Raw genomic sequence first — 16,506 nt, forward strand, 5'->3', positions numbered from 1 at the left:
TGAAGACGTGTAAACCTTCTTACCCCATCTATCCAGGGCCCTGGAATCTCTATCAGAAGGGGTGGGATTTTTGGCAGTAGAGGCCTTAATACCCTTGGGACCCTGAGAAATGGTTTCAGGATCAATAATAGGGTTTTTGAAAAGGAATTTGTGGGAGTCAGGAACCCTGTAGTATCTGTCTGGCTTACAAGGAGCCGGAGGCAGTGAATCAGGAGTCATACTAGATTCTGAAAAAACATCAACAATGTCTAGAACAGGAGGTATAGCCAAAGGCCTATGCTGAGGAAGTAGAAGAAAATCCCTAACTCTCTTTTTAGATTCAGAGAAGTCCTGACTTTCCCAGTGGAAATGTTCCCTTAAGGCATGTAAAGTTTCCCCAAAAGAAAAATCCTCAGGGGGAGAGGAAGAAGGAATGGAATCCTCTGCATCAGAGTCCTCATAAGTAGGAATAGACAAATCCTGTTCATTAGAAGAGTCAGAAGAAATAGAATCCTGTTCAGAAGATTCATAATCAATGTCTTGCCTAGGCCTCTTAGAAGGAGGGGGTTGGCTACCCCTGATCAGAGTAATTAATCTTCAGCCATTTTGATCATTTGTTTTTTAGGCATAGGGGCCTGCACATGCGGCCCAGGCGTCGGTTTTTTAGACATAGATTTAGATTTTGGCCTTAGTTTTGAAGATGGCATCGGTCTAATATACAAATCTGTAGGCCTGAAAACACGCTCAGAAGCCAGTGCCTGCACAGCAGCTCCGGACCCATCTAAGGCAGAGACATCTGCGGGTTCCATAACTGAAGTATCTCGTGGCATACCGGACTCCAAATGGGTCTCAGTACAGGCCTGCAAATCAGAAGTAGCGGGTATCAGGGGCTGCAAAAGCTCCTCACTGAGTACCGGCGAACCGGAGACTGGCTTAGGAGAAGCGTTTTCGTTGGTTTTGGACCTAGACAGTCCGTCTCTGTCTTTTTCTTTGCGTTTTTTAGGTATTATGGTAGTTGGATTGCTAACCGACGACATTTCTAGATAGTTAAATCTTGAACCAAAATTTAGCACAAAACCAACAGCAAGGCACGTTTTGGTCAGGGCCTAGGCAAGGAATACAGTACAAATGAAAATCCTTATGAGGTATTTGCTTCCCACAAGTAATGCAATTATTAAATTTTACTGACATCGGTAAGGAGCAAGAAAAAGTTTCCCCAACGGGGTACTTAGCTTTTAGTTGGACACTTTGGTTCTGAAACTCAAAAACGAAAATTTCAGGAGTCGGCCGACTGGCACTTGCGAACTGCTTCTGCTTCGGGCACCGCGCAGCAAGAAAGACTGATGTAATGGCATCGGCTTTTATACCCGTGACGACCTGACGTCATGGAAGAAGGGACAGCAACCGACGCAGGACCCAAGACTTTGTTAATCAGGCCGACTGAGGACAACCTGCCAGCAGATTACCCAAATGTAACGACTGCAAAAGTGAAACACGAAGAACATCTATTTCTTCCAGAGCAGGAAGATACCTGATGTCACAGAGTGAAACTAGAGGACAACACTGCCCAGATAGTAGGCAGATCTTATTTTAGACATCCAGCTTAAATAATTCCAGTGGAAATGTCACAGAGCAGGCAATCTTCAACCTGACCACACTCATTAATATGAGCATTTCTTCTTTTCAAAGTACAGAACATTCACACAACCTAGTTCAAAATGAATGAGCAAACAAGTTTCAAAAAGTAAGGAATTCAGACATTTTTTTAATTCCAAGAATGCTGGTGCTCTGTTGCTTACCTGATATATAACTCTTGAGTTGTCAAAATCATTATGTACAGCCCTACAACAGTCACATACACAACAGAGGACTGACAACTACAGCTATACATAACATATTTTACACCATATCTTGGTGTCCAAAATGTTTAATTTCATTACATAATAATGTTTATTGATGGTACAGGTGTGTCTTAAATCCATACCTTGTTCACTCGTGAAGAAGCTGTTTCCGGGTTTACATTTTGCAGCAGCCATGGATCACATCCACTAATCTAGCCTCAAAGAAACAGTTTCAATGACTATCCTTCCTTATACGGTACAGAAAACTGTGAAGCAAACCAAACTGTGTTCACCTTGAGGAATACAAGAAGTCATGAAATAGGTATTCTGAAACAATCACTATGTTATACCCTTTGAGTTCTATTTTAATAGGGTTTTTTGTAGTTAAACCATTTACAGTTCCAGAGCACAGCAAATAGCATATTCTTCTGTGATGCAACCATGCAGGTCATAAGACTGATGTGAAGGCAGATTCCACAGGTAAACATTTTACCAGCATTGCCAAAGTTTCTTTTGCTTCTGCTGTTCCATTAAAACTGCAAAGTTGCCATTATTCCTGTCACTGCAACGGAGTGGGTACAATTCAAGTAGAAACCTCAGCACAGGTAGCCAGTAATAAAAGTTTCAGCACGTACTGATATGCCTCTTTCTTTGAATCCTTACCGTCATCATGGCATAATTCAGCAACTGCTTAAATTGGTAACTATGATTTATTCATTGCCAAAACAGTGAAAAAGTAACCATTCAAGTATTTTCTTTCATCAATAACATTATAAAGAACATTTCTTTAATTACATAAATAAATGATTTAAAGGTGAACTCTAGCATCTGATAATGGCCAGTTACCAGGCAACAGTGCTTTTTTCATATTTTAAATACCCAACTAATAACTTGTGTTTTTAGAAGCATACAGTATTGCTCTGTTTTGATTAAAAACAGAAATAAAAAAAGTTAAAAATGTCCACTGCATGACCTTTTGGAATTCACCATGACAAAGTAAATGCAATTACTTCACTTTTTAATTCAATTGTGTTGCTGGAAACAAAACAAGCTGCATAATTTTTTTGAAAGTCGGAATCAATTCATGGTCCCAAGTATTTAAATTTTATATTTTAAACTATAATTTTGGAAATGTAATGTTAAATGTGTGTAAAAGGTATTTTTTACTCTAATCTTTTTATTTTTGCCTGTATAAAATGCATTCTCTACTTATTTTGCCCATTCTTTTTTTGTTTGTTTGAAAGCAAGAAGCATAGTTAGAAAGGCTTCATTTTGAGAAGATTGTAGTGCTTACATTTACAATTAAGTGACAGCCAGAGTTTATCCACCTCTTCCAAAGTGCATTCAGTGTACTGTTTAGCAATTTTTCAAAAGCTTTAAATGTTGAATACAACCAATCTGCTTTAAAAGCTATCTCTGTGTACCAAGAGCAGAGGGGGGTGGTATGTACAGGTCTTTCAGGCAGAAGGGAAAATTAATATAGAATCCCAGAAAATGTAATGCTACTTGACAAGTATGTATCAAGTGGCTGGCAGAAAAATCCTTTGTGATGTATCACACTTCTTCATACCTCAGAGTAACTGTAATGTACTCCAGCACTGCGCACTGGAGTATTTGGACAGTTATTTGCTACATGTCTGTATATGTAAATCTAACAAAAGTTCATTCATTATCCAAATGAAATGAGGTAACAAATCTGGTGGAGTATGCCCCCTAATTCATTTCAGGGTTCCTTATCCATTACGGGGTTCTGTAATGTAATGCCAATGCTTACCAAATGCTTTAAATACTTTCATTGATTCAGTCAGGATTAATATTTGTCTAAAAACATCTTCAGCTTTGTGGGATAATCTGTCATAACGCCAGTTGCTCCCAAACTAAATGCTCTTTGAAATTCTTTCTCCTCATTCAGGACCCATATATAAACCTGTGAAACAAACAGTAGAGGTTACATGTGCAACACATTTGCTGTTATCAGCATAACCTACAACTTTTAAAAAAATGTTCAACATCAGTCTCATACTGGTGGATGCATTCTGGGATACTGGCCTTCATGTCTTCTACTCTTATGACCACCTAAATACCAGCAAATTTTGTTACTAATTTCTATAGCTTACGTAAACTGGAAGCTAAGTGGTCTGTAGAGGAGCCATAGCTTGGGTTGTCTAGAATTGTTGTTTTGCATCTTAAAAATTGGTAAAATACAGTGGCTCTTGTTGTGAAGAGGATGGAAATACTGTTTAACCAGTGGTATGCTAATCGTGGTAACTGTCAGAGGAATAAAAATTAGAAAAAAATGAAAAACGCACTTCATACTATGTTAAGTATTAAGCTCTGAGGGAAATGCACAAACATCAGCATAAAGGATGTTGACAGCGTAACAAATCTGCACTGCTGCACGATGGTTCATCTAAGGTTTCAGATTGACAATGATGTCTGAATGGTTGTGACAAGGACATGCATGCATGGGTAAGAGCTGCAAAGCATGTTAAGACTGTGGAATGGGCTCATCATACAATTGGTACTGACTGGATAGGCCTGTCCTCGTTTACAATATGTGATGTATGGCTAATGTCTGCTTCAGTAGTCTCTTTTACTGGGCCTAGATTCATATCTCAGCAGTACCTACTACCTGATACTGGCAATATTACCCATTATAAAGAGACATAAAGCTCGCAAAATAAAGCAGTTAACGGAGCTCCATGTACCTCCCTTCATCGTGGTAAACCAATGAGCCTAGAGATGTACGTGACCAAACAGCGATGTCAAAAGAAAAGTATTCTAACATGACACAAAAGAACGCTGACAACTGCCAGTGCAGTCTTCTAACTGTAGTACCTGCCATATAGAATAAGTGGAAAATGCTGGAAGAAGCAACTTTTCTTGCAATGTCTACTACCAAGAACAAATAAAGAGAATCATTTTCATCCCCTTAACACAAAGTCTGGTCCTGGCTGCAGTGTAAATGGATAAAGCCCTAACTGCAACCCAGATGACCAGAGTTCAGTTAGTGGCTCTAATGCTGGGGAACCAGGTGGGGAAGACTGAGTGGCTGATGTTGGCTTTCCCATGACAGCAGAGGAAGTGGTGGTCTGACTGTCTGCCTACTACTTGGAAGCAAAGGCTTGTCAGGTGACAGGATCAGACATAAAACTGAAGATGTGGCCTTGGTGCTCCCAAGCCAGTCATGAAAGCCGTGTGTGTGTGTGTGTGTGTGTGTGTGTGTGTGTGTGTGTGTGTGTGTGTGTGTGTGTGTGTGTGTGTGTGTGTGTGTGTGTGTGTGTGTGTGTGCATGCGTGCATGTGTCTCTGTGTGTATACAGGTGCATGCATATATGAGTATGAACATGAATGCATAGGCAGGAGCCTAGGAGGCCCTCATGGTGATATGGGTGCTTACATCAACCACCAGTGGTGAAGGAAGGCCTTAATTAGAGAAAACACCTACTGTATGAAGGCTTCCCCAAAGGCCTTCAAAACTGGGTAGGGGAGAGACAGTGCCACTGGACTGGTGAGCCAACAGGAATGGCTTTAAGCTGCAAGGCAGGGTCACTGATGATACCAACTTTTTCCTGTGGGCCTACACACTGAAGGCTGGTATAATCAGGGGCAGGTGAAGGGTGAGTCACTATGCAGGCATACAGGTGTAGGGAGGGTTGATGGGCTGTGAATAAACAGCTTTTATGCCCGGCTGGATGATGGCTTCCTCCAACTGGCACTCATCCAAGACAGTGACTACACTATCACTTTTTAAGGAACAAATAGGCTCAAGATTCACTGGACAAAAGCCAATGACCAGGAAGTGGAGAGAGAAATAGTATATAGAAAAAAATCCAAAAATCTGTCAAAGTGGCATGGGTGATAATGCTACATAGATTTCTCCATGGAGTCTTATGTAAGGGGATTTCCAATGAATAGTTTTGTTTTAAAAGCCTGTGGCATACACAAAAGAAACCTATGACAGAAAGTCAGAAAGATCCCCTTTTATGTAGTCTGTGTCATACAGGAAATGATAGTGGCAAACATCATGAGGCAACTTCTTCATCCATAGGAAGGAATATCAGATGATGACAGAAAGCCATTCATTTACCATGGAGAAGCTGCTTCATATAACAATGGGATATGATTGGGAAACCCTACCCTTATCAGTAGCACAGCAGAAATTGACATAAAAAGAAACAAAAAAAATCTAGTGACAGACTAGACATCCTGTTACAAGCAGAAGAACAGTGTAAAATGTCAAAGACAGATCCTACCAAAAACCCATCTCACACTTGAAGATATTAAAGGAACGAGCCCCATGCCCAGACCACTTGGGGGGGAGGGGTCAAATCCATCCTAAGATTTCTAACTCGTAAACAAAAATACATTGAAAAACAGAAAGAGAGAGAGATAAAACAAATGTTGGGAATAGACAAAGCTGTCCTCACAGTGTGTGTGTGCTACAAAGGGGAGTGGGTGTTGGGACAAATCCTTTACACAGTCTTTACCACAGAGGTCAGATAAATGGGAGATGTTGAAGGCAAATTTTCTTTCCGAGTCCCAATTACAAAGGGGAGGGCATGCAACACTTCAGGGAAGTCTCTGCCCAGCTTTTGCCTCAAAGGAAAACTGTGGTAGATGGTAAACTGGGCAGACCCACACACAGCACCTGTTACAGGGTGATGTCTGGAATATCCCCTAGAGCTACAGTTAAATGTGAGATGGAGGCATTAGGACATTTAAAAAAACAAAGGTCTTTATAGGACCCCAACCACAAAGTAAAAAAACAATGAGAAATGGTAGGAGGTGCTCTCACTTTACAGCTCTGACATATAGGGGGAATCAGGGGAAAGATGTTGGAAGCAACTATATCACAAAGCAGAGAAAAAGAAGATAATTAAGTGTATTTTACCAAGTACATCCTACCATAAAAACAGCAAAGGGGAAGCAACATCAGACTTTTTATCCCAGAAGGTTAATGGGAGATGAAAGTGCCCCTGGATCCCTGTCTTAAAGGTACATAACTGAAGGGCCTGGCTTTCTACATTCCATCACTGCACAGTGTGCTGGGTTCTTGTTTACAGGTTTCAGCCCTGGAAATGCTCCAGATAGCCTAGGTTCACCTATTTGCACTGGCACTACAGGAGGGGGAAAAATGACACTTAGCAATCAGTACTGGGTCACCTATTACAAGAGCAGGGTGCTGACAAAGTCCTACCTCAGCAATGCCATTTAAGAAAAGGTTACAATGATGGGGATCAGAATACCAGTACAAAATGTAAAGAACTCCAGCTGAAAATCACAGGAGTATGCAGAACTTGCATGTGGTTCAGCACAGGCAGCACTGCATCTGGCCAAGGCGGGGTATTCACACTATTTAGAAAATGTCCTACCCCAGCAGGTAACAGCCATGATCCCAGCTCTCATACCCCTCTCTCCTCAGTCTTTATATACTGGAGAAAGGGAGGAACAAATACGTCAACACAATACTGAGGCGTAATGCTTACAGTGAAGAGACCTGCTAAAAAATATTTAAAAAAATGTTACATCATGAATCTAATCTGCCTTGCACAAGGAGGATGATGGATGATCTTCATCTGCAATCCTTGCATGAACTACAGAACTGCATGAGATGGCAGGGAACAGAACAGCAACAGACCTATGAGATGTTAAACAGGCCACAACATTGCGCATTTTATGACAATATATGTCCTTGACACATAGGAAGAAGGAAACAATAACTTGCTGATAATCTTCTTGCCATGAAACAAACCTAAGGTACATTATACCAGGATACACATATAACTAACAACAAGTTGCTAAATAAATTAAACAGAACAGAATTTCTGAATGGGCACAGAGTGCCTTCTCTGTCTTTTAAATCAGTCTTAATAACTCTTAGTAGTTGTCTATCTTGTTGAACCAGAAATGGAAGATGTAATGGAAATTAGCAGGGACCTATAATAAGCATTGTAACCCATCAGTACTATCATCATCCCAGTTAGTCCCACCCATAGAAAAAGTACAGTTTTGTACCTACCATAAATGTAGATGTCCGAACTGGATAGCATCTGCAGTCATAACAACTGGGTTGTCCTGTCGTCAGGCAGCCCTTCAGTCGGCCGGATTCCAAAGTCCGGGTCCGGCTTCGGCTGATGTCGCACTTCACCCGACGTCATCTCTGTTGGTCTTCGGGTATAAAGGCATCAGCCGACGCCATTTTCCTCAGTGTTTCTTGCCCCAGATGCCAGTAGCCCTATTGAAGGCTAAAATTTGGATAGATGCCAATGTTTCCAAAAAGATAGAGGTAAACTCAAAAATAAGCATGTATGTACATATATACAAACAAATACACCATAAAAGACTCCCCCCCACCAGCTAGCTATTAGGAGGGTAAACACCCTAGGAGTACCACAGAGGGGAAGGAGGGAGGGTAATCCTGACTGCAGATGCTATCCAGTTCGGACATCTACATTTATGGTAGGTACAAAACTGTACTATGTCCTTCATGGATGCATCTGCAGTCATAACAACTGGGTAGAATACCATAGCCAACTAGGGGAGGAGGATAAAAGTAGATTATGGTGTGTTTGGGATCCCTTGCAGTACAGCAGTGGCAAACCCTGCTCGGGATCTGGAATATAGAGGCAAATTATAATGCTTGGCAAATGTATGCACGGAGGTCCAAGTAGCCGCCTCAATAATGTCTTTGGTTGCCACTCCTCGTAAGAAGGCTGTGGTAGTGGCTGTTGCCCTTGTAGAATGAGGTCTTATGTTCTGTGGAATTGGTTTTCCATGGAAGGAGTAACAGAATCGTATGCAATTTCCTATCCATTTGGAGATTGTCTGTTTTGAAATAGCTTTTCCTTCCCTTCCTGTTGCATAGGCTACAAAAGCTGGTCAGTCTTTCTGCTACTTTTGTTCTGTCCAAGTAGTAGCGTAGCTGTCTATGTACATCCAAGGTATGCAGTATTCTTTCCCTCTGTTTTGTGGGTTGGGAAAGAAGGTAGGTAGGTGGATTGCCTGGTTTAGAGACACTCTGGATACCACCTTAGGCATAAATGTAGGATTAGTCCTCATGGACACTCTATCTTGGTGGAAGATTAGGAAGGGTTGCACTGCCATTAAGGCCTGTAGTTCTGAAACCCTCCTTGCTGAAGTAATTGCCAGTAGGAAAGCAGTTTTCCATGACAGGTGTTGTAGGTCTGCTGTTGCTGCTGGTTCAAAGGGTGATAGTGTCAACTTTTCTAGCACAAAGTTTAAGTCCCAAGCTGGTAATGGTGGTTTCCTTGGAGGTTTTACATTCTTGATTCCTCTGAGGAACTGCCTGAGCAAAGGGTGCGAAAAACAGGTGGATCAAAGCTGTATTCTGCTGAAATAGCTGATGCATGTATCTTGATGGAGGAGTAGGATAGGCCTGAATGAAGAAGTTCGCCAGATACTCCAGAATGTTAGGCATATCTATGTTTGACACATCTTTTCCTCTTTCAGTACTCCAAATGACAAACCTTTTCCATTTTCCAGCATAGTTCCTTCTTGTTGAAGGTCTGCGTGCTTCAAGAATAATGTCTTTAACTCTTTGGGAAAGTTCTGGATTAGCTGCTGCTATGTGATGTTCCATGCAGTCAGTTGCAACGTTTTTAGGTTTGGATGTATGATGCTGTAGTTGTTCTGAGTTAACATCAAAGGCATCAGGGGTATTGGCCACATATTGTTCCAAGACATGCTCCTCAGCAGTGGGTACCAGTGTTGTCTTGGCCAGTTTGGAGCTATCAGGATTATCCTTGGACGTTCTTCCTTGATTTTTAGTAGTACTTTGTGTATCAAGGGAAGAGGTGGGAATGCATATGCTGTTAGGCCTTTCCAGCTGAAGGAGAGCGAATCCACTTTCCATGCTAGTGGGTGGAATGTCCTTGTGCAGAATTTTTGAGCTGGTGATTGAGAGGTGATGCGAATAGATCTATCTGAGGCATTCCCCATTTCTTTGAGATGGTCTTGAAGATGTCCGGGTGCAGCTTCCATTCGTGGGCATCCGATGTGGTTCTGCTTAATATGTCTGCTAGAGTATTTTCTTTTCCGGTACAAATATTGCCTGTAACTGGATGTTGTAGCTGAGTGCCAGGGTCCACAGCTCCAAAGTCATTCTGCATAGGGGTATGAATGAGTGCCTCCCTGTTTGTTGATGTACCACATGACTGTGGTGTTGTCTGTCCTTATCATCAACTGGCCCTCTTTGAGAAATGGTCTGAACTTTTGGATTGCCAGTTTTACTGCCAGCATTTCTTTTAGGTTGATGTGCAGGTGAAGTTGATCCTGTGTCCACAATCCTTGCACGCATTTGTCCAGCATGTGGGCCCCCCATCCTAGGTCTGAAGCGTCTGTTGTGATGGTCTGGCTTGCTTGACATCTGCGAAAGGGTAGGCCTGGGTTTGACTGGCATGCCTGAGCCCACCATAGGAACTCCTGTTTTAAGCATGGAATTAGTGGGATTTCTGTTTCTAGGCTGTGTCTGTGTTGGGACCATAGGTTCTTTAGGTACCACTGTAGTTTTCTCATATGTAGTCTGGCAAATGGGACTAAGATTATGCATGATGCCATGAAGCCCAAGGCCTGCAGTACTTTTCTTGCTGTTAACTTGTTCAGTTTTGTTAGTGCCAAGAAGTAAAGAGGGAGTTCTTTTTGTTTTTCTGTAGTTAGGAATGCCATTTGTTTTACTGTGTCCAATTCCGCGCCCAAGAATGTCCTTGTTTGGGATGGTATCAGCCTTGACTTTTGTAAATTGACTGTGTATCCCAGTGCTTGTAGCAAGTAAATGACCCTTTGCAAATCTGTTGTCAGCTTGCTTTTGTTGTCCCCTTGTAGCAGGCAGTCGTCCAGGTATGGGTAAATTTGAATTCCCTGTAGTCTGCAATGGGCGATTACTGATGCCAGGCATTTTGTGAATACTCTGGGCAGTAGATAAGTCAAAGGGCAATGCTGAGAATTGATAGTGCTCTGATCCTGCAAGAAATCTGAGGTATCTTCTGCAGATTGGTCGAATGGGGACGTGCAGGTATGCCTCCTTGAGATCTAGAGTTACCAGCCAACACTCCTTGCCCAGCATGGGAAGAAGTTGCTGTAGGGTCAGCATTTTGAATTTTGGGACAATGATGTATGTATTTAAGGTGGACAGGTCGAGAATTGGTCTTCAACTGTTTTGCTTTCTTGGAACTAGGAATAGTCTGGAGTAGAACCCCTTTCCTTGCTCTGCTGTTGGCACTCTTTCCACAGCTCTCATGTTTGCTAACTCCATTATCTGTTGTAGAGCCTCTGTTTTTGATTTGGAGGTAGATTTGGCATTCCTCTTTTGACTGGTAAAGTGTGGAAGTGGAACCGGTAACCTTGATCTATGGTTTGTAAAATCCACTTGTCTTTTGTTATGTAGTGCCAGTTCTTTGAAAATAAGGTCAACTTTCCGCCTAGAGGAGCTGCTATTTGTTCCCTGGTAGGCGGATTTAGGGTTAAGTCACTGTGGTTGTGTTGATGTAGTGGCAGTGGTTGTGTCTGTGCCTCTGTTGTTACCTTGCCACTGTCGTCCTCTGTAGGCACCTCCTCTGGATTGGTTTCTGCCTCTGGAACGTCTATTCCTGCCCCTTTGAGATCTTGTGGAGTCTGGAAAGGACCAATTTTTGGCAGGCCAGTTCCTGCTAAACCTTGGGAGTTGAACCTGCAAGAAATCTTTAACCGTTTGAACAGATTTTGCCTTTTCTTCCATTTTCTTCATAACCTGCTGGGCAGGTGTACCAAACAAACTTGTCTTATCCATAGGAGCATCTAGCAACTTAGCTTTAACATGATCCGGTAAAGCTTGCTCCTTTAGCCATGCATGCCTTCTTATCACTGTGCCAGTCATGGCTGATCTAAATGAAGCCTCCAGTGCATCATAGCCACATTTTAAGGAATGGTTACTAACCTGTTGTATGTTATTTACCATTTCTAATACATATTTCTTATCAAGAGATTCATCAGTGGTTAGCTTTTTAGTTAACTGATCAAGCATAAACTCTTGGTATTGTATCATGTGAAACTGACAGTTTAAAGCTCTAGCTGAGAGAGTAGCTGAAGTGTAGACCTTTTACCCCATCTGTCTAATGACCTTGCTTCCCTTTCAGAAGGAATAGGGTTTTAGCTATGGTCGCTACTGCCTTGGGACCCTGGGATATAGTTTCGGGGTCTGCAAGTGGGGCCTTGTAAAGGTGGTGATGAGTATCTGGCACCCTGTAAAATCTGTCTGGTTTGGCAGGGGCTGGGGGTAAAGAATCTGGAGCGGAGCAGACATCATTGAAAGCATCATCCACCACAGAGAGAACAGGAGGTATAGCTAAGGGCCTGTGCTGTGGAAGGTGCAGAAAGGTCCTAAGTCTCTTTCTGGAGTCTGAAAAATCCTGTTGCTGCCATTGGAACTGCTCTCGCATGGCATGTAAGGTTTCCCCAAAGGAGAATTCTTCTGGTGGGGAAGCAGCTGGAATGGATTCTTCAGCATCAGAATCTTCAAAATTGGAGAAAGGAGCCTCTGGCTGGTCAGTTATGTCTGATTCATCAGCAGAATCATCAGAGGACACTGGCTCAGGGGGCTCTGCCCTAGGTCTCTTCTCTGGGGGCTGAGAGGCCCTGTCTGGGTGAGATTGAGATCCTCTAATTAATGAAATTAAATCTTCTGCCAAAGTAAGCATTTGAGAACTGGAAGAGGGCCTGGTTGTAGGGGGTTTAACAGGCACTGTTTTAGTAGTCTTGGCTGCTTTAGCCCTGGCGAAGGCCTTAATGGACATGGCTGCTGGAGGCCTAGCAGCACCACGTGCTGGGGTAGAGACATCCAAGGGAATGGTGTCTGATAAGTCAGTGGCAACCACCGTAGTGGATAAAATTTCTGAGGCCGATTCAAGAGTGGTAGCAGGGGCCTCAGTTGTAGAGATAGATTCAGCTGTACTTTGATCAGTTTTCTCGGTTTCGGCCGAAACCGAGACACTCGCGGTTTGCTTAACCATGGTTTCGGCCGAACCGCCGACCGCGAGTGTCGGTCTTTATCTTTGCGTTTTCTGGCAGATTGGGTAGTCGGAGGATCCGACGGCATAATGTACGCAAAATCAGAACCGAAAAACTGTTCTGCAAACTCCGACCGACGCCTAAGCGTTCGTCGGTTGAAAGAAGCACAGGCCGCACAGGCTGCTACGTCGTGGGCTGGGCCTAAACAAGGCAGACAATAAGAGTGGAAATCTTTATGAGGTATTTGTTTCCCACAGGTTAAACAATTATTAACTTTTTCTGACATCGGCTGAGGCAAGAAAGAGTCCCCAACGGGGTACTTAGCTTTAGAAGTCTTCGAAGTAGTATTCGGTAGAAGTAATCTCCGGATCCGACCGACCGGCACTTGCGAACAGCTTCTGCTTCGGGCGCCACGCGGCAAGAAAGACTGAGGAAAATGGCGTCGGCTGATGCCTTTATACCCGAAGACCAACAGAGATGACGTCGGGTGAAGTGCGACATCAGCCGAAGCCGGACCCGGACTTTGGAATCCGGCCGACTGAAGGGCTGCCTGACGACAGGACAACCCAGTTGTTATGACTGCAGATGCATCCATGAAGGACATCAGATTAACAACAAAATGCAGGTATACTTGCACATTTCATTGAAATGGTCCTACAGTAAAGCATGCTGTTACAAATAATAAATTAACAGATACATTCTTACATTATCAGAACATGAAGGAATTCTCATTTGTTCCTCTTCTCTTCTGTTCTAATATGGTACTTCTTCGTGGAAGGTCCAAAGTTAGGGAAATGCACACTATACTCCAGTGCATGGCATGGAGTAGGATACTGCATTTATTAAAATGTACCTTGCCCATGAGTCAATTAGCATATGTTAAACATTGAGCAAGCACATTTCCTGCAAATCAAGAAAACACAATGAAGATTTAAACCTAAATGGGACTTTGGTTTATGACCAGCTGCAGAGAGTTGACTGGTACTTTGCTTCCACCACCTGCTTAGTTCATATAAGTTAATACTTTGTGACTATGACAGCTCCATGGCAACGACAGATAAAACTGTTACTACACCACAGGTAAACTGAGCTTAAGTAGTGGCTCAGGTGCCTATAAGAGCTGGCTTGGAAGGATGGAAATGAGCAGCTGTTGTTGACCTACCCATCCCAGGGAAAAGGGAGGTGGCTTTTACTCACTGTAAGCATAACATGTAGCAGGACCACTAGGTTTCACTCAGTGGAATTTGAGCCAGCCAGGCCTGTACTACAATGGTACTTAACAGCAGTAATGTCAAGGAGACTCTCCTAACAGAGGTAAGTGCTAGCAACAAGATAAGTTTTCCAGGTACAGAATATGAGAGTAGAAGATCTGGCTGTCTCAAAGGAGGACCAAGTGAGATTTTCCAGCATGAAATTGATGTCCCAAGGTGGGGGCACAGGTTTTCCCTGTGGTCTTAGATGCAGCACCCCTTTCAGGAATTGTCTGATCTCAGGTCTGGGCATAACAGGCAGACAGAGAGGCCGACTGGAGGGTTTTAATTGAAGAATATGCCAGACCTGTATTCATGAGCTCAAATAAATAAATCAAGATGAGAGAAACTTCTGATTTTGTGGGGTCCTGACTATTATCTATAGAATTTTTGGAAATAAATGTTTCAGAACAGGATGGCACAATTTATTGAACGCCAAAGAAAAGAAATGGATAGTTAAATTAGGTGGTCTCTTTCCACCAGGTCTAAATGACAAGTTATGATATTGTGTTTAGGATTATGCTGAATATTTAGTAGTTAACTTTACAATTTATTAGTATATTTTTTTATTTTTTTCATGATTTAGTATACATTGTATTATTTATTTTGTATGCAGTTTTTCAAATTTCATTTGTGCACGTATATTCACACACACACACACATATATATATATATATATATATATATATATATATATATATATATATATATATTGAAACACATTGTATGAACTACTCATCTTTGTTCTTCTTACAGGAAATGATGTCAATTATTGCTTAATTGGGTATCTCATATAAATTCAGTTTGTGAACTGCTGACCATGTATAACCACTGAAGAAAGCTATATGCTGAAACCGGTCTGGTAATATCAATAAATATTTTTTGCTTCGAGTCCCTGGTGCTGGCCTTCTTTTTTGCTTACATTCAAGTTGCTTTGGCCTGTGCATCTACCGTACTTGCTAGCACTTTTTTGAGTGATTATATTTGTATGACACTATATAGAAAATTTCTTCCATTTGGCTATTTAGTATTTTGAGCGGTATGTCTCCTTGCCTCCTGGAGAACCTGAAGCACATCTACAGAAAATTGGTGTCTGAAAGGGATCAGAATCATATCAGCGGTAGGCTTAGGTTTAAGGATGACAGGCTGGGATGAAGCAATGATCCCTTCTGCTGTTTGAGGAGGTATACTTTGTGGGCAGTATGAGGTGATTGCTCTCGGCTAAATGGAAGAGAAAGGGAAACCACTGCTGCCTTTGCCAAAACGGAGTCACCAGTAGGATTTGTTTTTTTTTCTTTCTTTCTTTCTGGATCTTCTGTAATACTTCTGGCATTACAGGTAATGGGGAAGGTGTAAAAGAATCTCTGTCCACTGAAAACAAAATGCACCTGTTCTCCATGACAATGGAAGGAATCCTGGTGCAAAATAGCGGGAGCTTCTTATTGTGAGGCAAATAAGTCTATCTGTGGTGTTTCCCACTTGTGGAGTATATCTTGGAAGACCTGTTTGTTTAGGGTCCATTTATAGGAGTCCTCAATGGACCTGCTAAGTGCATCTGGCAGAATGCTCTCCTATAATGGGATGTACCCTGGCTGAAAGGATACGTTCCTCTGGGTAAGAAGGTCCTAAGCAATCTGCACCAGTCTGCATAGTTTGTATAATCTGGTTCCTCCTTGCTTGTTTATAGGTTCATACATTAGTACTAGGCTAACTGCCATTGTGGGCCAATTACCCCATGGGAGAATCAAACCCTGTATCTTGTGTCTGTAAGGTAAACACCTTAACCATTAAGCCAACCACACAACTATAGTGCTGTCTGTGAAAACTCAAAGAAGACCTGGTTTCCAGAGGTAAGAGAACACCCACAGAGTTTGTAGGAGAGCCCTTATCTCTTTTGGATTGATGAGTTTTATTTATTTATTTTTTTTTAGTCTAGGCTGCCACAAGTCCTTGACTTTGTGGATACCTGTCCAAGCCCCCAAGGCTTGTCCAAAGCAACTGTGTACATTTCTTGACTTAGAGCTGTGCTTTGAAATGCAGACCTGGATTGAGGTTTATCTGGATCACCCACCATAAGATTTCTTTCTTGAAACAAGGCACGACAGGGATCTTTGTTTCTAGTGGTTATAGTTTTCAGGTATCAACATTTTCCTCTTGTGCAGCCTGGCTAAAGGGAGCATCAGAATGGTTGTTGTCATGAATCCCAGTGCTCTTACAATTTCCCCTGGCATAGCACACCCTGAGGGAGGTTAGGGAATGGAAGTAAATTGTAACGCTTTGCATCTTTTCCTGAGGTAAGTAGGCCTGTATCATTTTCATGTCCAATCTGCAGCCCAGGGAAACTAGGTCCTGAGTGGGATGGAGGGAGAATTTTTTGTAGCCAACTCTGTACTCCAACTGCAGGAGAAGGTTGGCAGTGAACAGAAGGTGATG

The 16,506-nt window shown here is 42.3% G+C and overlaps 1 protein-coding gene across 1 annotated transcript in view; it reads right to left on the reverse strand.

The window, feature by feature from the left end:
• Positions 1 to 1,724: 1,724 nt before the first annotated feature.
• The window catches only part of GDPD1 (glycerophosphodiester phosphodiesterase domain containing 1), a 1,104,740-nt gene continuing 1,089,958 nt past the window's right edge, over positions 1,725 to 16,506 (reverse strand). The window contains exon 10 of the mRNA XM_044054272.1: positions 1,725 to 3,747. Within this exon, the coding sequence (XP_043910207.1) occupies positions 3,631 to 3,747 (117 nt within the window). The 3' untranslated portion in view covers positions 1,725 to 3,630. The remainder of the gene's footprint in view (positions 3,748 to 16,506) is intronic.

The sequence above is a fragment of the Protopterus annectens genome, chromosome 13.part0 (assembly GCF_019279795.1).
Source record: "Protopterus annectens isolate FY-2018-M chromosome 13.part0, PAN1.0, whole genome shotgun sequence".
In the NCBI taxonomy this organism is placed as follows: Eukaryota; Metazoa; Chordata; order Ceratodontiformes; family Protopteridae; genus Protopterus; species Protopterus annectens.